Genomic DNA, 23,970 nt, shown 5'->3' with positions numbered 1-23,970 from the left:
ATATGTCTCCCATGCATGCCTGTTAAATATTCCTAGCTGTAGTAAGGGTGCAGTTATACTGCCACTTTCACATGATGCAAAGCAATTCCAGGAGTTCACTGATGTGAAAGTGATAGTCCAACTCCACAGTCAGTTCAGTGATCTAACTGCTGAGGGCGTTAAAGTACGGGGTGTATGATCACCTCCAGTTGGTAGTCTCACGCCACTTCAAGTTCCCATTGAGTGCAGTGTAACTCTCGCCGGTCCAAAGCTGTATTTTATAAGAGCACTTTCTCAGAACTTTCTAAATGCATTTCTACATTTTTTGAAGTTATTGGAAAGCAGATGTTCCTACATGCTCTCCAGCATTAGAAATTAACTGCTCATGAGCAAAACTCTGCGCCTGTATCCAAGCACATATGTGCAGAACTCCTTATCACGAAATTCCGCACCAGGTACAGCTGGCTGCATGATTCACGTATGCCAGCTGAGCAACTGCAGTATTGAATACTGTGTAACTTTGAACACTACTGCAAGGAATTTCCTCGATCCCATTATGCCGGTCTCTGAGACGATCTTGCCGACATGAATAGACGGCCAACACTGGGACATAAAAGCGGAGTAAAACAAGCCAAATGTTGTACCACCAGAAGGGGTGACAGTGCAAGTGTAAAAAGGTGTGCGCTGTCTTCTGTCATGGCGCCTCACTCTCAGAGCCTCTTGCCTCTTCTGCTCCTCTTCCATTATTATGCAGAGCAGGGGTGTGCCCGTAAAGAAAGCCATTTCAGCAACTTTGTCCTTCTGAATGCTTAGGGGTGGGAGGGGGGTGGTTGGGGGTAGAGAAGTATTTTGGATGCACTGAGACTGACCGCACTTTGGTTAAGTATAGTTCAGGTTTCAATAAGTAAAATTCAAAGCAAATCACAAAGAAAATCACCATCAGAAAACTTAAGCCAATATGGATTTTTGGTTGTAAATTGGAGCACATTCAGAACGAGCGACAACGCAGCAAACTCATGTAATCTGGTCTTTTGTACGGGGGAGTGGAGCTAATGTTAATGAGTAAGTGGGATTTCGGCAGACGTAACTCAGAATCGGCGCAAATAATCGAGACAATGTGTGTGTAGCGAGCTTCTGGATTCTGGAGTAAAATCAGCATAAGTCACTCAGATGCAAATTTCCTCAGGAAAAAACATCGCAACAAGACTCTTGTGCCATTGTTGTGCCGAAAATTACAAGGAAATTCCAGCCTACTTTTCTAACTTTTGTCTCATAATTTTCCATAATTCTCAGGATCATAAACAAACATTACAAATATACTTTAGGGGGATAAAAAATTGTTCATTTGTCCTCCATTAAAATAACTTTGCCATATGACAGAGAAGCATTGGACATTTACATTAAATGTCATTGATATCTGCCTGATCTTTGGGGATGTTGGAGTGTTACAGTTGGTGCAGGGAAAGGAAAGACATAATATAAAATTAGGAAAATTCACTGCTGCTTTTTTATTCCCTATAATAATGTTCTCTTAATTAATGCTCTTGAAAAGGAAGCTGGAAACTACCTGATTAAGAACAGGACTGATGGTTCTAAGAATGAGTACAGGCAGAGATGATCAACTCTGGTTTATGATAGTTGCAGTTCTGTTGGGACCATGAGAATATCATCTGTGAAATGCAACCAGTCAGGAGTGAATAACACAGATTTAGATATGAAATATCCTGCCTGTTACTTGATTACTTTGGAGTTCTGGGAGGAATTTCATAGAGCTTGTCTTCCTGGAAATGTTACCTTCTGATTTATTTCCTTCAGCAGATTAACCAGGCTGGAGAGAGTGCTTAACAAACTGTATGTGCATGGTCTGTTGGAAGAAATCAGCTCAGTGGCTTTTTTTGCTTTCATACGCTCATACAAAACGTTGGAGGACAAAACACAAGATCAAAAGTGAAAGCAAAGAAAGGGAGGATTTAACAGTTAGCTATCTTGAGGATGAAAAACAACACAGAGTTCAATGTTTGGCAAACCAAAGAAAACTCCCAAGCATCTTTTACAAAAGATTGTGACCCTCGAACAAATTTACATTCATAAGCAAGGTGCAACGTTTTCAAAATTACTTGTGTTGTTAACCCACAACGATGAGATTTAAAAGCGAGAAATACAAGAGATAGCTGTGATTATTTTCTACACAGAGCCCATGCTGCCTTATGTACGTTAGCTGATCTGCTACCAAATGTATTAAAGTGGTCATGGCTTTCACTAAACATCATCTGGATTGACCTTGTCTGCAGGCAAAGAAACCGACTTAAATGCATTTTATAGTTTATCATTTTTTTTGCCATTCTTCATGTGTGAACCGACTAAGTGTTAGTTGGCTATTCCAGGAGAACATTAGAGACAAGCCAATCCTGGCCTTAAAAGACATCCCATACACTTTTTAGAAGGGGCCACTGGATGATGATCTCCCTAACTTCTGGGTATTTAGATTATTGTACCAAACCCCTATTACCCCTGTAGAGGTAAGCACAAACCAAGGATCAAAGACTTCCTGGTTTTACAGTGGGAAAGTAATTTACCATTATGTTATGCAGTGGGGTCCATTTACTGTTCAAATGTGGTGTCACATCAGGACCGATGCCATTCTCTATTTAGTTGTGAAAAAATAATGGAAAAATTGGCAAACTGACAGCTTGAGCATAAAGATGGCTAATGTGAGAAACAGAAAATTTGGAGAGATGGGGGAAGAAAGAGCAATCCTTTTAGGGTCAGAGTGACCTAATCCAATGTTACACCTGATCTGCGAGTGTTTGACACAGAAAATGGCACAAAAAATGGAAATTGTTCCCTTCTCCATCAATAAAGAGCACAAAATCCACCCTTCCCCATGTGAAATCTAAACTTCTGCATATTCTACTCTGAAACGTAAGGCATAACTGAAAATTGAACTACAATCACTTTAGTAAATGGAATAACAGCACTGCGAAAAAAATGGAGCATTTCTATCGAAAATATAGCAAGGTATTGGCTTCTTCCGTCAGGTTATATAAAGGTTAAAAACCAGTTTCCCTCACAGAAAAGAAAATGTCCTAGTTCATTTTGATATAATAGTTGCAATAAGGTGCTTCGTTCAAGCCTGGTGCCTGAGGGAGGGGCCATCCCATTCAATTTAAATACAAACATCTCATGGGACAGATGCATTTATATTAATGGTAGATGGGTCCCTACATTCCATTTCAAAATACATTGGAAATCCTAATGTCACTCTTGTCCTTATGGTGGTTCCTATTGTAAAAGTGTCCACATACATCTGCAGGACCTATTACGTTTGTAGGCGGCGTTGTGATAGGCCTTTACAATGTAAAATGTCATGACACGGAACCTTAGCTCTCAAAATCATATGTGATGGCCTTGTGTGTCAGCAGACATTTCAACTACAAAGCCACTGGGGCTGTGTTTTCCCTTATCCCAGTTCTGAGCTGAGGATGATTTCTAAATATTCTGTGAGATGCACTAATTTTGTATATTGAAAAAAGTAACGTACACTTTCACTCGCCAGCATGTTGATGTTTGTATTTAAATTGGCTGCCATGCCTTCAGCCGTCTATGCTCTAAACGCAGTAATTCCCTCCCTAAACCTCTCTGCCTCTCTACCTCTCTCTCCTTCTTTAAAACACTCCTTAAAACCTACCTCTTTGACCAAGTTTTTGGTTACCTGTCCTAATGTCTCCTTCTTTGGCAGGGGTATCAATTTTTTTCTGGTTACACTCCTGTGAAGCGCTACATGAATGCAAGTTGTAGTTGTTGACTCACCAAAGTACCAACACAGCCTCTAAAACTGTCCCTGTGTCCTGCTCAAGAGCCATGAACCACTGCACTGTGTTGGGCGGCTATAATGTGAGTTATCGCCCGTAGCTCCTCAATACTTATGAAAACTTACCGTAGGCAAACACTAACTACTCCGTTACCTTGTGATCTTACCTGGTTTAATATTATATTCTAGGAACGGAGGAAGAGCAACCAACAGCTAAAGCAGGACCTTGGGGAAGCAGGAGCCTCGAACAGCCTGACTGTGTATGAAGACCGGAGAAGCAGCCGCCCCCAGGAGTTCAGAGGGAAAGCAGCAGTAGCAAATTTGTTAAAGCCAGATGTGGGGCAGATCACTCGGCCTGCGGGGATGGACAGAGGTAGGTGGTACCAAGGATAACCCAAGTCCAGCACCAAAAGGCCAGCCTGCTGACAGAGTTTTGCTAAATCCCTCCCCTCATTGAAAGAGTTTTGTCAACCCATCTCCCGCTCAGAGACTTTTAGCAAGTCCTCACCACACTGAGATTTTTTTGCCAAGCCTAACCTACTAAGAGAGATCTTCAGCAGTCTTTCTGTCCTTCAGTGATTCTCAGCACCATCTCCAGTCACCCACCCCCTGCCACTCATCTCTCCACCCTCTTCTTTCTCAACTTCCCCAATCCTTCTACCACATGGCAGTCCTGGGAAGTGCCAGGAAGTGGGTCAGATGGAAGGGAAATCTTCCAGGGTCCCAGGCCTCGCCTCACTGTGGCCAATTGCATGTGGGAGGATGAAGAATGAGTTGCCTGCAGTGGTCCTGCCAGAGGTGAGGGAGAGAAATCCCAGTCGGGGAAGTGAGGCAGGGCCAGGCCTCATTGTCCAAATATTTTGCATTTCCACCTGAAATTGGGTGGGATTGCAGTGCAGAATTGTCCCTCGCCAATGTAACATCTATCTTAGACTGTTCCAAACTCTCTTAACATAGACACACAGGGCATGATTTTTACATGGAGCCAGGAAGAGAGCAGGGGGAAAGGTAATCGGGTGCGAAACCCGGAAGTACAGTTGGCGGGTCGGAATATGCGATCGCAACCCAATTGAAGGCAATAAATTTTATTTCCGGATTTCACGCCTGGCAACCAGCCTGATTGACAGGCTATCGGGCGGGAAGGCCGGGAATCAGAGAGGAGGGAGGGAGGGAGAGATCATTGGCCATGGGGGACATCGGTGGGGATGGCCGGGAAGAAGATTGAAGGCAGATGAAGAACAACTATAAGCCCTCTTGACAGCTGCTGAATATATTTGCCTCGCTCTCCCCAGAGTCGCTATCAAATGACAGGAATCCTCCCTCCACCTTCCTTTATAATCCCATAATCAATACAAATCCTCCCAGTCAAACCTGTTCCCAAATCTCCAGGAGAAGAGTCGGAGGTTGAAGTTCGGGAGAATAGTTGGAGGCCGAAGTTCGGGAGAAGAGTTGGAAGTAGGGAGGGGGTCGGCTGATCATGGCAGGTAAACTTGTTGGGCCTGGAGGAAGCACTCCTGCTCCTCGTAGCCACAAGTAGTGCAATAAAGGTACTCGTGGATCTGACCCTTCTCGCCCTTTTCACTGGCGTGATTCACGAGTGGTGGCAAACACACGCTGGAGGTATTAAATTTAAAGTTAAATAAAATTCAATTTAAAAGGCCTACAAGGATATTAATTAATGCTATAAATACCCACCAGCCTGAACTAATTAAGGTCCTGACTGCAGCGAGTGGGTTACCCGCACACATCCAAACGCACCTGGGTTAAACCCAGAAGTGGGCGCGTTGGAGCTGAGTTGCGGTCTGGCTCGAAAAATCAATCATTTATCGACCCACTCGCTCTTCGGGGTTAAAATTCCTCCTATGGTTCCTTTAAGTATCTTCAAAGAAGAATTTTATTTTTAAATATGCAGTCAAAAATACTGCAGGTGACAAACATTTACTAAAATCATAGTGAGTGCCATCATAGCATCACAAAATCCTATGGTCATGCAACAATCAGCCAGAAAACAAATTCACCCTGACAACATCCATCACAGTTTGAAAAATAAAAAAAATGATGCTTGATATTAATCCTTAGTGAGAAGCTCCTCTATTACTCTGTTTTATTATTCATTTGCCATATGCCTCTGCTTCAGAAGCGTTAAAAATGTAACCTTTAAGTGACTTTTAATAGTCCATGAATAGTTAGTAAAATAAACTCTTCTATTACTGGCATTACAAATTCATTTCTCCCTGGTTTAAGAATCTATCCTGTCAGTATTGATGTAAAAATGATTTGTTTGCAATGTAAATTAGCCGTGAGCTTTCAAGTCTTTTACAAATCTCAACTGAGCAAAATAGATCCATCTGGATTTATTAGTTATTTTTAATTTTCCTCTCTCCCTGTATCACACACTTTCCAGGCAAGTGGATAAACTGGTCTCTGACAATGGTGCTCCATAGACAGTCATGAGGAACCGCCTCTGATTCTTTCCCTCCCGATGAGAAGGTATCTGGTCTCTGTTGGTGCCTCTTCTGTACTGGGACATTTAAGATTAGGAAGTCAGCATGTGTGGCATTACAGGCATGGCTCTGCATCCTACCACAAGTGCCTAGATGGCACCACTGTGCCATCTACTATTCAGGTTTCGTCCTTAATTTGATAAGTCGGACTGTGGTTGCATTTCTGCCCACCGCCAGGCGGCTGAAGAACTTTAAAGAAGTCCTGAGGCTGTCAATCAAACTGATTGCAATGTTAAGTAGCCTGAATCCAACAATAGCATTCTAAATCCAGATCAGATTTTGCATCCATCCACTAATGTGCTCAAGCATATTCAAAACAGAAATGATGAGGATAAATTCAGTGATCCTTCAATATGAGAGTGATGTATTTTTAGATCTCCCCATGCCACACACCACTTCCCAGCTTAAAGCATGCGTAGCTGAGGTGCTTTCAGTACTGTGTCAACAAGCCATGAAAAGGGGAGGGGGGAGAGGGGCTGAAAGATTACTGAGCTACCAATTTCTCCATCATAAAAACTGCTGGGGCTCTGATTTGGTCAAGAACCATGCTGTGTGGCAAATTAAGTACATTAACCTATCTCCTATTAAGGCAAAGTGCACTTCATGCTATGATACTGTGCCACCTTCCATATCTCCACATTTACAAATTCTACTGACCTGTGAATCATAGGGAAAAAGTAAACTTGATTATTTCAATTTGTTCCCATCAATTTTGTTGAGCAACACATTAATTAGGCAAAACTAATCAAAAAGGCTAAAGGCATGCATGAAATTACCAGGTCTAAACTAAGTTTTAGAAGCGCGGTTACTCTTAATGACTGCCAAACTAATAAAAATGAAATTTTAAAAATGTGCAGTCTCATATTACTCCTTATTTTTGGTTATTGAAAAAAATTAAAATGTCTCTTTTTAATTTAATTCAATTATTTCTTTTGCTTTTTATTTAAAAAATTAACATTTTTTAAAATTTACAATGACATCCAGAATACTAACTTTAAATGAATGAAGTCTGCTTGCCTGCTTGAGCAATGCAGCCTGAATCTGTGGGCGTGATTTCTCTGCCTGACAGATCTTGTGGGCGTGCCTTCTATTCTCTCAGACTGTTCCGCTGCTCAAAGGCTGGGTTGATAGCGTACAATTTTTTGAACGTTTAAAATTAAGCAATTCCACGCCACAGAGCCTGGAGTAAGTATTTTCGTTAATTTAATTCGCAGGAGCTGCTCTGCGCGATTTCTGGCCCACTGCTTCAGTTGTACAAAACCTTGGTCAGAACCCATCTGGAGTACTGCATTCAGTTTTGGGCACTGCACCTGAGGAAGGTTTGACTTTGGAGGGTGTACAGCGCAGATTCACCAAAATGATACCGGTTTGAATTATCACGACAGGTTGCCAAAACTTGACTTGTATTCACTTGAGATTAGAAGGTTGAGGGGTGATCTAATTGAGGTGTTTAAAATGATAAAGGGATTTCATCGGGTAGATGCAGAGGACCTATTTCCTCTGGTTGAGGAATCCAGGAGGCACAACCTTAAAAAGCTAAGCCATTTAGGAGTGAAATCATGAAGCACTTTTTCACACAAAGGGCAACAGAAATCTAGAACTCTCCCCCCAAAAAGGATATGGATGCTGCGTCAATTGAAATTTTCAAAAACCAAGATCAATAGATTTTCGTTAGTTAAGCGTCTCAAGGGTTGTGGATCAAAAGTGGGTAAATGGAGTTGGGGGACTGAGGGGCTGAATGGCCTACCCCTGTTCCTATGCTCTCATTGTGCTACACTGCGGTACAACATAGGTGTGCACCCAAGATTCCCCAATTTTGTTCCTGCTGCCAGAGAGAGAGACTAAATGGAGGCCAGGGATTGGAAATCAGATGGTGGTCTCACATTCTTTGCAGCAGCCAGCTCAACAGTGAACTATCCACCTTCCTAGCTTGGAAATCCCAGAAAGAATGAAAGAGAGGGGGAGAATAGAAAATACTTTTAAACCTGGGAATAAAATAATAATTGTATATTAGTAGCCTGCATAATGATCTCATCCCCAATTGTATCTCAGAGGTCACGTGCTTTTATTATTAATAAACAAACCCCCTTCTTTGTCGTGCAAAAGACCACACTTGTCTAAAAGAGTTTTGCATCAGCATATTTAAGCTGTTTCTAAGCATGGCTGTCAACTCAATTGTATGTATCTCATTAATTTTTTTATGAATTTTCACTGCACTAAGCTTAGAGAGACTCATAATGCTCACATGTGGACAGACAAATGCTCTAATTAATCCCGTTCAGAGGACCAACCTCAGTATTATCCTCCACAGGATTAGAAGAGAGATCTGTCCGCATCTCACGTTTTTCTTGCAAGTTGCAAGGGACATGAACAGCCTTCATAATGTACATTCCAGATTATCAGGGAAAAAATTGAAAGATTTCATACATGCTTTATGTGGAGAGAGGTTATTCTCTGAAAGATATTCAGAAAAATGAATGCATCGCTGATGATATCGGGTGGGCATTATGACCAGCGAGACTACCGCCTGTCCAATTATATGCTGAAGACCAAAATTGGGGCCTCCAGGTTGAAAGTTCAGTCTTTATTTAATGCAAAGAGCTTTCTTCCTTTCTGATTTTTGTTCCTCTCTCTCCTATCTCTTCCGTATTTCGTTCCAGAGCTGAAGTTCTTCAAATGACCTCTCCTGTAGAAAATGCAGTAGAAATTTGGAACTCTCTCCACCAAAAGGTGGATGCTAGGACAATTGAAGCTTTCGAGACCTGAGATACATAGATTTTTGTTAGGTAAGGGTATCAAGGGATATGGAGCAAAGGCAGGAAAATGGAGTTGAGGTGCAGATCAACCATGATCTAATTGAGTGGCGGAGCAGGCCCGAGGAGCTGAATGGCCTTGTCCTGTTCCTAATGTTCCCTCATGGTTATATGATTATATATGTAATAATTTAGAGCTACTGCTCAGTATTACTGCCCTACTCCAGGTGTATTACTCTACCATTTCATTTTTTCTTCCATATTTCAACCTACAAATACTTATTTTCCAGTATTTCTTTTTTGTGGTAATGCTTTTATGGTCCAAAACTGCAATCAAAACTTAAACTGTTTCGCACTGGCATGAACAAAACATGGTCACCTGTATTACAGAAACGAGTGAAGGTTTATACATTGCTTTGAATCAATGAAAATGAATATCTAAGACAGAAAAACCCAGCCAGCACTATGATCAGTATGGACAATTGCAGCTTTTAAAACAAAAAATGATTTTGAAGTGATTTTAGTGTCCCTTTCTCCCTTTTATGTTGCCTATATTGCATGCCATTCCCAAGGTTGAGGAGACAGTGGTGACCTTCTCCAAGGAAGATTTTCTACCTCGTTCCGAGCGGAAAGCTGCTGTTTCAGTTTGTCACCCACCCTCTCGGCTCTGTCCCTCACCCCCTCGCGACTGCACTGCTCGGATTGTAAAGGGTCATGAGCAGAAATTCATGTTCTATTTTCAGTGTGATTTATTGGAGAGTCACCATCGGAAATTGACCATTGTATATATTGCACATTAATCCCATACAATTGGACAGCAAATGTATCCAAATATATGTACAATCAAAATTTTGGTGTGGGGGAGCACATTTTGCCCAAAGCTCATTCTGAGAACAGGCTATTGAAAGAGGTTTCTCTAACGCTTATTCATTTAATAAACCCAAAACATAACTTCAAGAATAAAAACACATCTGTTTCATGAAACAATTTACATGCAAATCACATTTCATGTTTCCATAAATGAGGGCTAATATTTTAATTTGTTCCGAACTGTGGCTTTAAAAGCAGGAAAATAAAAAATGTACAAAAATTCCAACGCTTTTAATTATACGCCCACTGAGTAGTTGTTAATTAAGATTTCTTTGTTATTAGATGTAGCAGACTTCTTACCCAATTGTGCTGCCAGGATCTGCTTCAATAGACCAGGTGCAGTGGAGATTGTGATAATATGGTGCTGGATACCCAGGTGACAAGATTCGTCCGGAAGTCTCTCCAATGATGCGACCTCCACACTCAGCTGAAAATATTTATGGAATGAGAAAGCAATGTTTGAACGTTTCACACACAAAAGAGAAATCTGATCATAAAAGAAACAAGAGGAAGCAGCAGGAAATGTCAAAAAAATAACACTAAAGAACCTTAAAGAGGAGTCAATTGATTTGCTTTAATTGAAATGTCAATGAAAGACAATGCCCATACAGAGCTGCTAAACTACATTATTAATTCTGCATTCATAATTTCCGATCTAAAGTAGAAACAATTAATGAAATTCTCTGACAGTCATCCTGGATTGTCCTTTAACCCACCTTTCTGGTTTCCAAAAACACGACGGCTACTTTCTTTCCATCACAAGAAGATGGTCTGCACTAATAGAATCTTGACCCTCAAGACTGTCCTTGAGTACCTTTCATGACTTCAGAAATTGGGGACTTGCTCCCTCTCCATGCCTACCCATTATGGAATGATGCAGTTCAGCAAGGCCACAGGGCCTGATGTAATACTGTGTTTGAGTTCTTTTAATAACCTGTTTTTATATATAAAGCTGCCAGAGGAGTCATGAATTAATTATTAAGAAAGCTACCATTTAATATTATAGCCTCTGACTATGTTATGGCCTCTCATCCTTCAGTCTGTCCTCAATTACACTCAAGAGGACTCCAATGCATCGATGATTGCTAAACTAAAAAAGAAAACAAAAGGACAGAAAATGCAGGTCACCTTTTGGCTTTAAGTACAAGATTTCACCATGGGAGATACAGTGGGCAGCAGGGGTGGGAAAGGTCAGCAAGTGAGAGGGTAGAGCTCCTTTCATTGGATCTGTTCCCTGCTGGTAGCTCTCCTCATTCTGAATTCTCATGGTGTACGATGTTGATATGGATGTCAGTGCCCGATTAAGCCTCAACGTCAGCTACACTCGATGGAAGACAGCAACTTCAATTCCTCCATTTTTTCCCCAGATGATTAGAAAACCCAGATGCAGCCTTCATATGACTGTTTCCAAACGCCAGTGTGTCCCAGGTTTGGCAGCTGCTGTGTAACATTAGACCATTTTGTTTCACCTCTGAGATGAGGTACTAGATTTTGAAAGGGTTCAAACCAGGACAGTACCTATCAATAAATCAATTAGGTAAAAGGGGAAATTAAAATGATCAAAAAAGATAATGATGCGGAGAGGGAAGAACATGATTCGTGTTTTTAAAACGTGATGGGATTCTATAGGATGGATAAGTTTGTTGTTCTAACAAGGGAGAACTAACAGACATGATTATAAGCTACGGAAACATCTAACTAAATGTAACTTAAGGAATCTGTTTTTCACACTTGAAATTAAGTAATTGAATAGATTGTCACCAAAAATAATGCTTGCAGCCTTGGTTGAAGTATTCCAAAATAAATAGCTTTCTGATTCAACAGGGAGTAAGTGGCTTTTGATCCAACACAAGAGGGAGATGAAAATGATGTGAGTGGTTCCTTTTTATAGATTGAAACAATGCAACAAGCTAAATGACTGAGCACTCTTTCTCAACTGATCTTATTGATCTCTCCACTCTTGATGTTAAGTGTATAATTTGGTGATTTCAGCCATTCAGACAATTTGGTATTGATTTTGGCAACAAATTGGGAATTCAACTGTATATTAGAGCTGCTTCCAATGGAAGTGGCCTCCCTAGTTGTGTTGGTTCTCTTGGTGCTGAATCTACCTCACAGTCGTGAGGGAGTGCTGCACTGTCGAAGGTGCCGTCTTTCGGATGAGGCTTTAAATCGACGCCCTGTCCGCCCTCTCGGATGGATGTAAAATGTAAAAACTTATCATTTAAGGTGCACTTCCTTAACCCTATTCTTACTTTCAAACTGTATTACTTCATATTTCTCTAAATTGAATTGTACATGCCACCTATCTATCCACCCTGCTAGCCTCTTTACATTCTCCTGCAGTCTTTCCCAATCTCATCATTATTTGCCACACCTCCTCAACCAATTGAGAGTCATTATTGAGGTACAAAAGAGTCATGGAGAGATATACAGAGGGACAAAATGTGAAACTTTCAAAGGTTGGGAAAATTCTAAGAGTGATATTTTCACAGATCAGTATTGTGATATTGTGGTGAAAATATGAGAGGGGATTAACCCCCCTCTCCCCCAACAGAACATTATAAAATTGTGGATTTCACGATCACATTTCCAATTTGTTTTCTTCTCTACCAAAGTTAAAACATGTGTTGGGGAAACACTAAGTAATGTTGCATCTTAGTGTGAGTTGTATCATTGCACCTTTCTGTGCATAAATGTGGGAAGCGTATATTTTCCAGCAGACCCAAAAGAAGCAACACTGATCCAAAAGCTACTCCTGATCAATCTTTTGTTTCTTAACCTGCCCCATTACCACCCTCCTTGCCTTGCACCATCATCCCTTTTGTCATTTAATCACTCCTGCCCTCTACCTTTTCACAGACCTTCCCTTTTGTTCTCTCCTCCCCTCCCCTCCCCTCCCCTCCCTCTCCCCTTTCTCTGGCTCTGTACTTGCTCAAATACTTGAACTCTTTTAACATCTTCCAGTTCTTACGAAAGTTCTTTGACCTGAAACGTTAACTGTTTCTTTCTCCACAGATGCTGCCTGACTTGCTGAGCATCTCCAGCATTTTCTGTTTTTATTTCAGATTTCCAGCATCCGCAGTATTTTGCTTTTGATTTAGTCAATGCACAATGTTACAGCTTCAATGTTGCTCAGTGCATGGGGGTCATGTCCAAAGCATGACAGTTTGTCAGACAGAAAGACAGACAAAGTCTGAAGAAATAGTCAGTGAGAATGCAGATGCAAGATAATCTGTAGGCAATACATTGGGATTTACAGAATTTGTTTGATTGCCTCAAAAGGCTTTGTCATGTATCAACAAAAAATCAGTAGACTAAGGATTGAGAAAGGAAAAAAAATCAAAAGAATAATATAATTTTCCAGCCGTAATATCGCCCACTTTTAGAGAATGGATTGTCTAAATTTGATTTCCTACCTACGCAGGAAGGCAGCAAATTGTCCCAAGCTCTGCGATCTCCAGTTAAGCAAGTTAGCACAGAGTCCCCACGCAGAGTGTATCCAGGATTACAATCAAAGACAACACTAGTCCCGGCAAAATGTCCCTCATCCTGGATCTTGTAGCCAAACTGTGGGGTCCCTGGATCTTCGCACTTTATCAGTTCAAAACCTGCCAAAAAAAAATTTGGAAATCACTTTAAATTGAAAATGCAACTTTTGTAGGAAATCAAGTTATTCAAAAAAAAATGTGACGAATGCAATGTTCACCCTATAGGACTAATAGACAGTTTCCTAGAAGTAAAGGGAATTAGGGGTTACGGGGAGCGGGCAGGAAATTGGACATGAATTTAGATTTGAGGTTAGGATCAGATCAGCCATGATCTTATTGAATGGCGGAGCAGGCTCGAGGGGCCGATTGGCCTACTCCTGCTCCTATTTCTTATGTTCTTATGTTCTTATAAGTACAATGACATAATCTACGCACGCCTATCGAGTAATAATCTACAGTTAATAACTAGAAAGATAACACTGTCAGCATATATTATAATTTCAATTTTACAAAGTATCACGATGTTCTTAGAAATGACTCAACTGAGTCCATGGGTTGCTGACTCAATTGGAATTTGTTCACCTGGAACAACAGGAAAAATGATTAAACATCACTTGTCGCTATGAACTGCTGCATTAAATATAAATATCTGGCTTCTTGCATACATTAGATAATCTAAACATTTTAATCAAAACATTCAAAGTCAATTGAAGAACAAGTAAAAAAAAAATTAAAATGCAAAGTTTACAATGACTTCACCTGTGACTCCAATACCATCAGCGTATCCCAGCCGTTAGGAATGGAAACAAGCAGGTGCAATGTAGGAAATATAGGCTGCACTATGAAGAGATGGAAATAGTATTTTATCAGTAATTTTTGTGCTCATCAATTTGAGGGATTGTCAGTGCTAGGAATTAATCTTCTTCTAACTATTTTTGCCACCGGTGTGAGCATGAATGATTCCTCAATCAGTCTAACAAGGGTTAGATTCAGTTGAGTTTCCCTTTGCTCCACTGCAGCAATGAGCCCTGACACTGCACTTCAAGTTAGAAAAGCACACTCGACTAACACTTCTATTTAATGAATCAGGGGATTTTCATAATGTGAACTCACTGGTAAAAGACTTCAACTTGTTAAACTCATTGACATGGTATCGCACTTTCCTCATATATTCCAAATGATTTTTTAAAAATGTATTTGCATAATAATTCACATATTTTTCGTGATTACATATGAAATACCAAGTAAGTAGGGATTTACTGCTTGCAGTTTATATGTTAATTACAGATAAATACATTGAGGGTACTATACAATTCTTCATTCATATGTGGGTCATTAATCAGTTGTAGCTGGAACAAGAGTCTTTATTTGGATACCTGAGTCCCCTCAAGTAGCCCCACCCCAAGCCCCCACTGACCCCAAAGCTGACCTCTGAATGGACACGTCCTTGTTCCCTGTTGTCCCTCTCATTTCCCACAAGTGCTACGTACTGCCCATATCCATTGCTCAGTGTGACCTCGCCACCCTATTTCACAAGTCCCTTCACAACGAAGGATACTGACCATCCCCATTCTCGATTTATTCCTCACTATTTCAATGTTGCCCCATGCAACACACCACTCCCTACCAAGGGCTGCGCGAGCATATTCCAGATTAGTTCATCTTACTTTACTATGGTAAATCCAGCCTCCAAACAGGTCTGACAGTACAGCAGAGAATTAAAACTTGTCATTTCAATCACAAGTATGAAAGCGCAGCTGCTTTTGGAGCACAGGTTTTCAGCATTACAGCCGGGATATTGTTGGGACCCGTAGCCTTTGCTGTGTCCAGTGCACTCAGCCGTTTCTTGATCTCACATGGAGTGAATTGAATTGGCTGATGACTAATCTGTGATGGTGGGGAACTCAGTGGGAGGCTGAAAAGGATCTTCCACTCGGCACTTCTGGCTGAAGATGGTTGCGAACACTTCAGCCTTGTCTTTTGCACTCATGAGCTGGGCTTCACCATCATTGAGGATTGGGGTGTTCATGGCGTCTCCTCCGCCCATTAGATTCTTAACTGTCCACCACCATTCGCAACTGGATGAAGCAGGGCTCCGGAGCTTTGACCTGACATGTTGGTTGTGGGATCGCTTAGCTCTGTCTATCGCATACTGCTTTCTCTATTTAGCATACATGTAGTTCCGTGTTGTAACCTCACCAAGTTGGTCCCTCATTTTGAGGTACGTCTGGTGTTACTTCTGGAATGCTCTTCTACAACCCTCATTGAACGAGAGTTGGTCAGCTGGTTTGATGGTGATACAGGAGTGAGGTGCCAGGCCACGGGGTTACAAATTATGGTGAAATACAATTCTGCTGCTGCTGATGGCCCACAGCGCCTCATGGTTGCCCAGTTTTGTGCTGCTAGATCTGTTCTTAATCTATCCCACTTAGCATAATGGTAGTGCCTCACGACATAATGGAGAGTGTCCTCAATGTGAAGACAGGACTTGGTCTCCAAAAGGACTGTGTGGTGGTTACTCCTACCAATACTGTAATGGACAAATGTATTTGCGACAGGTAAATTGGCGAGGACAAGGTCAAGTTTTTTTTAATTCGTTCATGGGATGTGGGCGTCTCTGGCGAGGCCGGCATTTATTGCCCATCCCTGATTGCTCGAGAAGGTGGTGGTGAGCCGCCTTCTTGAACCACTGCAGTCCGTGTGGTGAAGGTTCTCCCACAGTGCTGTTAAGAAGGGAGTTCCAGGATTTTGACCCAGCGATGATGAAGGAACGGCAATATATTTCCAAGTCGGGATGGTGTGTGACTTGGAGGGGAACGTGCAGGTGGTGTTGTTCCCATGTACCTGCTGCTCTTGTGCTTCTAGGTGGTACAGGTCGCGGGTTTGGGAGGTGCTGTCGAAGAAGCCTTGGCGAGTTGCTGCAGTGCATCCTGTGGATGGTACACACTGCAGCCACTGTGCACCCGTAGTGAAGGGAGTGAATGTTTAGGGTGGTGGATGGAGTGCCAATCAAGCGGGCTGCTTTGTCCTGGATGGTGTTGAGCTTCTTGAGTGTTGTTGGAGCTGCACTCATTCAGGCAAATGGGTTGTTCCCTTGTGTTGGTCTCTCACCACCTGCCACAAGCCCAGTCTGGCAGTTATGTCCTTCAGGACTCAGCCAGCTCAGTCAAATGGTGGTACTACTGAGCCACTCTTGATGAAGGTCATCGAAGACCCCCACCCAGTGGATATTCTGTGCCCTTGCTACTCTCAGTGCTTCCTCCAAGTGGTGTTCAACATGGAGGAGTACTGATCTATCAGCTGAGCGAGAGGGAGACGGGGGGATAGGTAGTCATCAGCAGGAGGTTTTCTTAGAACATAAGAAATAGGAGCAGGAGTAGGCCAATCGGCCCCTCGAGCCTGCTCCGCCATTCAATAAGATCATGGCTGATCTGATCCTAACCTCAAATCTAAATTCATGTCCAATTCCCTGCCCGCTCCCCGTAACCCCTAATTCGCTTTACTTCCAGGAAACTGTCTATTTCTGTTTTAAATTTATTCTTGCCCAAGTTTGACCAGAATATTCACACTAGAATAAAGGTGAAGCATATTGTTGGGACAGAACAGAGGGAGTTTTATGTTGCATCCGTCTGTGTTACCTGACCTGAGAGAAAATAGCAACATTGACTGCCAATTTTTAAAAAAAAATTTCAATTTCCCAGCATTGACATCCTTCATCTTGATAATCAGAAAAAAGAAAAGGAAAATCCTTCGTGTTAAGAGTTGCAGATTTATTGCTTTGCTCCAGAGGATCAACACCATTCAGTATCTGCAAGAATCACATCATCTCAATGAAGCAAGAGGTGTCTTCAAAGTCACTTGAACCAACTGGAAGCCATCTAACGCAATTCTTTGAACATCCTTAATTTGACACTTACTTGAAAAAAGGAGCTCAAATCCCTTGCTTGTGTTTTCTGCATTTGTGATGAACTCGAGCCACAGGCTGCTTGATGTACTGTTCAGAATGACATCGAGCATCTCTGATCCAGTGAAAGTACCGAGCACCCGAGACGAACTGTCCTTGCCATCAAAAATCTGGAAGTCCAAGAAAAGAAACAACATGAAAGAGTCTGAAGGGTACATCACAGGATGAGATTTCCAACTGTGTGTAATGAAGTTGTGGAGCTGTAATTTAGAAATGGGTTTATAATTTTGTTACATGTAATGCTACACAACAAATCTTCCCCCCACATTGCTACATTCTTAATAAAGAAAGAAATTGGCAATCAGAAGACAACTGGTAGAACTGGACTGAAGTTTTGCTGCAACCCATATAACGTCTACTGTGGCCAATGTAAGCTGCAGCTCAGACTTGCCACAACGGCAAATGTGACAAAGTCACAATGAGATTTACAAAGAAAGCTCATCCAGAAACTGGGCCTGGCAAGTATCTCACCAGTATAGCAATGCCATTCTTGAAAATTAACTAGGAAGCAACAATGTAGATTTGATATATTTTCAAGATTACAAATTTGAAATTTTACTGGAATTTAGCAGCGCATAAATTTTTTTTTTAAAACAGTGGTGCACCTCAATATTGCAGAATAATAATTATACTCTGCATCTAATTTGTGCTGTCTAACCTGGGATTGCTCAATATGGACGTTCATTGCCCAATGTGGAAGTGTGTTCACATTAACCCCAGTGCCAGGGTTAATGATATCTCCTCACGGCTGGAAAAGGACAAGGAGCACGAGAGGATCAAATTGTTGTGGTCCATGTTAGAACGACATAGGTAGAACTAAGGATGAGGTTCTGCTGAGACAGTTTGAGGACCTAGGGTCTAAATTAATAAGCAGAACTTCAAAGGTAATAATCTCTGGATTACTACCTGAGCCACGCACAAATTGGCATAGTGACACACAGATCAGAGATTTAAATGCATAGCACTGGCACCAGTACTGGGGAAAGAGGGAGCTGTTCCATTGAGACGGCCTCCACTGAAACCGGGTTGGGACCAGTGTGCTGGCGAATCGAATAACTAGGGTTGTAAATAGGGCTTTAAACTAAAAAGGAGGGAGGAGGGGTCAGGTGAGGGGAAATTTAGAAATCTAATGAGGAAAGTCAAGGCAACAGAGCAATGTCGTGATATGGGTAAGGATAAGCAGAGCGCAGCAGGAAGGCACAAAGAGTTTAACAGTAATAGTGCATCAGCAAATAAGAACAAAGCAGGGAAAAATGGTAAAAAGTTAAAATTAAAGGCTCTTTATCTGAATGCACAAAGCATCGTAACAACATAGACAAATTAGTTGCACAAATAGAGATAAACGGGTTTCATCTAATAGCCATTACAGGGACATGGTTGCAAGGTGACCAAGGTTGGGAACTAAATATTCCAGGGTTTCGAAAAGACTGGCAGAGTGGAAAAGGAGGGGGGTGTAGCCCTGATAATAAATGATGACATAAGGACAGTGGTGAGAAAGGATCTTGGCTCGCAAGATTGGGAAGTAGAATCAGTATGGGTGGAAATAAGAAATAACAAGGGGCAGAAAACATTGCTGGGAGTAGTTTAGAGGCCCCCTACTAGTAGCTATACCATTGGACAGAGTATTAATCAAGAAATAATAGGAGCTTGTAACAAAGGTAATGCAATAATCGTGGGAGACTTTAATCTACATATAGACTGGACAAATCAAATTGGCAAAGGTAGTCTGGAGGACGAGTTCACGGAATCCATTTGAGACAGTTTCCTAAAACAATACGTTATGGAACCAACCAGGGTACAGGCTATTTTAGATCTTGTACTGTTTAATGAGACAGGGTTAATTAGTCATCTCACAGTAAAGGATTCTCTGGGAAAGAATGATCATGATATGATAGAATCTCACATTGAGTTTGAGAGTGACGTACTTAAGTCAGAAACTAAAGTCTTAAGCTTAAATAAAGCCAATTAGATAGGTATGAGTTGGCTAAGGTAGATTGGGAAATTAGATTCAAGGGTGTGACAGTAGATAAGAAATGGCAAATATTTAAAGAAATATTTCAATATTGTCAATGAAAATATATTCCATTGAGAAATGAAAATTCCACGGGAAAAGTGATTCATCCGTGGCTAACTAAAGAAGTTAAGGATAGTATCTGATTAAAAGAAGAGGCCTATAATGTTGCCAAGAAGAGAAGCATGCCTGAGGATTGGGAGAGTTTTAGAAACCAGCAAAGGATAACCAAAAAATTGATAAAAAGGGAGAAAATAGAACATGAAAGTCAACTAGCAAGAAATATAAAAACAGAATGTAAGAGCTTCTCCAAGTATGTAAAAAGGAAAAGAATAGCAAAAGTAAATGTTGGTCCCCTAGAGGCTGAGACAGGAGAAATTATAATGGAGAATAAGGAAATGGCAGAGATGTTAAACAAATATTTTGTATCTGTCTTCACAGTGGAAGACACAAAAAGCATACCAGAAATAGTGGGGAACCAAGGGGCTAATGAGAGTGAGGAACTTGAAGTAATTAATATCAGTAGAGAAACTAATGGGACTAAAAGTCAATAAATCCTCTGGACCTGATGGCTTGCATCCTCGGGTTCTAAAAGAGGTGGCTGCAGAAATAGTGGATGCATTGGTTGTGATTCTCCAAAATTCCTGAGATTCTAGAACGGTCCCAGGTGATTGGAAGGTAGCAAATGTAACCCTGCTATTGAAGAAAGGAGAGAAAGAGAAAACAGGGAACTATAGGCCAGTTAGCCTGACATCAGCCATCAGGAAAATGCTGGAATCCATTATTAAGGAAGTGGTAACAGGGCACTTAGAAAATCATAATATGATTAGGCAGAGTCAATGTGGTTTGATGAAAGGAAAATTGTGTTTGACAAATTTATTAGAGTTTTTTGCAGGTGCAAATAACGGTAGATAAAGGGGAACCAGTGGATGTAGTATATTTGGATTTTCAAATGGCATTCGATAAGATGCCACATGAAAGGTTGTTACAGAAGATAAGGGCTTATGGGTTAGCGGGTAATATATTAGCATGGATAGAGGATTGGTTAATGGACAGAAAACAGAGAGTAGGGGTAAACGGGTCATTTTCAGGTTGACAGACTGTAACTCATGGAGTGCGGCAAGGATCAGTGCTTGGGCCTCAGGTATTTTCAATCTATATTAATGACTTAGATGAAGAGACCGTGTGTAATGTATCCAAATTTGTTGACGATACAAAGCTAGGTGGAAAAGTAAGCTGTGAGGAGGACACAAAGATTCTGCAAAGGGATATAGACAGGTTAAGTGAGTGGGCAAGAAGGTGGCTGATGGAGTATAATGTGGGGAAATGTGAGGTTATTCACTTTGGAAGGAAGAATAGAAGAACAGAATATTTTTTAAATGGTGAGAAACTATTAAATGTTGGTGTTCAGAGAAATTTAGGTATCCTCGTACAAGAAACACAAAAAGTTATCATGCAGGTACAGCAAGCAATTAGGAAGGCAAATAGTATGTTGGCCTTTAAGGGGGCTGGGGTACAAGAGCATGGAAATCTTACTACAATTGTACAGGGCTTTGGTGAGACCTCACCTGGAGTACTGTGTACAGTTTTGGTCTCCTTATCGAAGGAAGGATATACTTGCCTCAGAGGCAGTGCAACAAAGTTCACTAGATTGATTCCTGGAATGAGAGGGTTGTCCTATGAGGAGAGATTGTGTAGAATGGGCCTATACTCTCTGGAGTTTAGAAGAATGAGACGTGATCTCATTGAAACATAATCGAAGATTTTGAGAGGGCTTGACAGGGTAGATGCTGAGAGGTTGTTTCCCCTGGCTGGAGAGTCTAGAACTAGGGGACATAGTTGCAGGATAAAGGGTCAGCCATTTAGGACTGAGATGAGGAGGAATTTCTTCACTCAGAGGGTTGTGAATCTTTGGAATTCTCTACCCCAGAGGGCTGTGGATGTGGAGTCGTTGACTATATTCAAGGCTGAGAAAGATTGATTTTTGGACTCTAGGGGAATCAAGGGATACGAGGACCATGCGGGAAAGTGGAGTTGAGGTAGAAGATCAGCCATGATCTTATTGAATGGCGGGGCAGGTTCAAGGAGCCTTATGGCCTACTCCTGCTCCTATTTCTTATGTTCTTATGTTCCAGCACTAACATCTTTTAACTTTCATGAGAGCATATATTGAAAACAAAAATTATTTTCTTTTGTGTGCATATTTTTGTGCTGATCTAAATGAAAGATCTCAATTTGGGGAGTGGAATTTTTTGCACTTCATGTCGGCATTAGCTACACTCAGATCGGGATAGAATATTTTAGATGCAGGGAAAAGCTCTCTACACTCCCTCCAAAATATGCTTTGAATGCAACCTCTAAGGATCAATCCCTGCTGCATCAGTATCATATTTCTAATTCCCATATTAGCTCGATATCTTTATGCCAACTCATGCCAAAAATATGGACAATTTTGCACTTGGGACTTGTGTCAAAAGGATTGAAAACTGAACTGAGAGTTTCCAAACATATGTCACTTGAGATCCTCACAGCCAACAGACAGAAGTGACTTTCATCCCATTAGTCTAGCCTGGAATGTTATCCACGTCCCAGAGGTGAAACCCACCATGTGATCTTCATCTTCAAACCTAATGTATTCTATATTTAAAAAAATGTAAATGGAGAAGTGTTTCAGTTGCTTGTGAGGTACCACTTTAGCTGCAGATGGGCAAAGGGAAACGTGACTGCATGTTTCCGATCACTGCTCTGATTCCATTTCATTGGCAGCAGGTGATACACAATAGGCATGACTGGCTCACCATCTCACCTGCCCATATATTTAACCCAGAGTCCAGCTGTGTTGTGGATATGCTGTCACAATCAGTTAAAACTAATTTTTAAAATAAAGTACATTAAAAAATAACTAAGATTGAGCGGAAAGTGAAGATTCATTTTATATCTTAAATCAAAAATGATGTTGCACTTCTTTGAATCACACAGCTATTACATGATTTATTAAATGTAAAGAAATCGGCCTCAATTTAAAGTGCCTTGTCTTTTTCAACAAATTGCACCTGAAATTGGTCCTGCCAAACTTGCACCAGGGACACTTTGTGAAGAATTATTTTGGATACTGGCAGTGATTTTAAGAAATTTTGAAAATATTTAATTTCTTGGTACTTTTAAGTAGCAACATGTCTTAGGATCCAAAAGGTTTTTCCTTCATTCACAGTGCTGGTTGGGTGGCTGATTTTGTGTTTCTAGTAGTTGCCTAGGCGTGAAGAGCAAATTGTTCCTGTACCCTGAATTAGACAGCTTGCCTTAGAGACAGAAATACACGGTTTAACAATGTGGGGACATGCCCATCACCAACATCCATCTGTTCCTATTGATTTAAATTCTAGTGAAAGGCCTACACTTGAAGAATTAACTAATCTTTTAACTCTGCATTTCCAGAATTGCAACTAGTCAGTCATCTCATTGCTGTTTATGAAGCATTGCTGGCACAATAGTCCTTGCCAAAAAATAATTCAATGTTTGTGATGTCGTGAAGCACTTTGAGAAGCTTCAACATAGTAAGGCACTGAATAAATCCAAGTATTATCATTTTATGCTTACATTATATGTGTCAAGTTGCATTCTGGCTCCATTATACTGAGTACTCATAAGGAAAATAATGAAAATTTACAAACTATATTGAAGGAAAATAGATTAATTTAATGAAAGTGTTGTCATTGGGGATTGAATTGCACAGTATGTTAAAACACCGTATTTCCCCTCTGGTACCAGGTTTGAATCCAACCCTGACTGGTGAACATTTCTACTGTCTGCTGACCATAAAGGTCCCAACTGAAACATGTTTGGATAGATTCAATCCACTTCCTGCTTAGAATGACTTCACAACACAAAACATCTCAATCTGTCAAAAATGGGCTCTAAATTAGAAATCTCAATTGAAGAAGCCAGAAGGTGGCTGGCATGGAAAAAGGGAGTATTTACATTGGTGAAATAGCAGGTACTCTTCGAAGAGTGTGAGGTTCTAGGTGTCAGCTTTGGCTCAGTGATAGCACTATTGCCTCTGTCAGAAGGCTGTGAGTTCAACCTCCACTCCAGAGTCTTGAGCACATAATCTAGACTAACACCTCAGTGCAGTACTGAGGGGGTGGTGCACTGTCGAAGGTGCCATCTTTCAGATGAGATGTTAAACCAAGGCCCCGTCTGCCCTCCCAGATGGATGTAAAAGATCCCATGGCACTACTCAAATGCGAACAGGAGAGTTCTCCCAGTGTCCTGGCCAATATTTATTCCTCAGCCAAAGTAAATGAAACAGATTATTTGGATATTTGTCTCATTGCTGTTTGTGAGACTTTGCTGCATGCAAATTGTTGCCGAGTTTCCTAAATTACAACAGTGACTACACTTCAAAAAAAAAACTTAATTGCCTGTAAAGTGGTTTCAGACATCCTGACATTCTGAAAATCGCTATATAAATTCAAGTTCTTTCTTTCCATCAAGATTAAGATGGGAGTAAGTTGCACTGCTGGAATAGGGTAGGAGGAATTCTATTTTACATCTAGCCTGTGCTATATACCTCAGAAGGGAATATTT

The 23,970-nt window shown here is 41.1% G+C and overlaps 1 protein-coding gene across 1 annotated transcript in view; it reads right to left on the bottom strand.

The window, feature by feature from the left end:
• The window catches only part of csmd2 (CUB and Sushi multiple domains 2), a 1,323,345-nt gene that overhangs the window by 272,748 nt on the left and 1,026,627 nt on the right, over positions 1 to 23,970 (bottom strand). The window contains exons 23-25 of the mRNA XM_068006939.1: positions 17,326 to 17,482; positions 13,337 to 13,528; positions 10,218 to 10,344 (exon numbers count right to left, since the gene is read on the bottom strand). Coding sequence (XP_067863040.1) covers positions 10,218 to 10,344; positions 13,337 to 13,528; positions 17,326 to 17,482 — 476 coding nt within the window. The remainder of the gene's footprint in view (positions 1 to 10,217; positions 10,345 to 13,336; positions 13,529 to 17,325; positions 17,483 to 23,970) is intronic.

Source organism: Heptranchias perlo, chromosome 26, assembly GCF_035084215.1.
Source record: "Heptranchias perlo isolate sHepPer1 chromosome 26, sHepPer1.hap1, whole genome shotgun sequence".
Taxonomy (NCBI): Eukaryota; Metazoa; Chordata; class Chondrichthyes; order Hexanchiformes; family Hexanchidae; genus Heptranchias; species Heptranchias perlo.
This window is presented reverse-complemented; position numbering and strand designations above follow the sequence as displayed.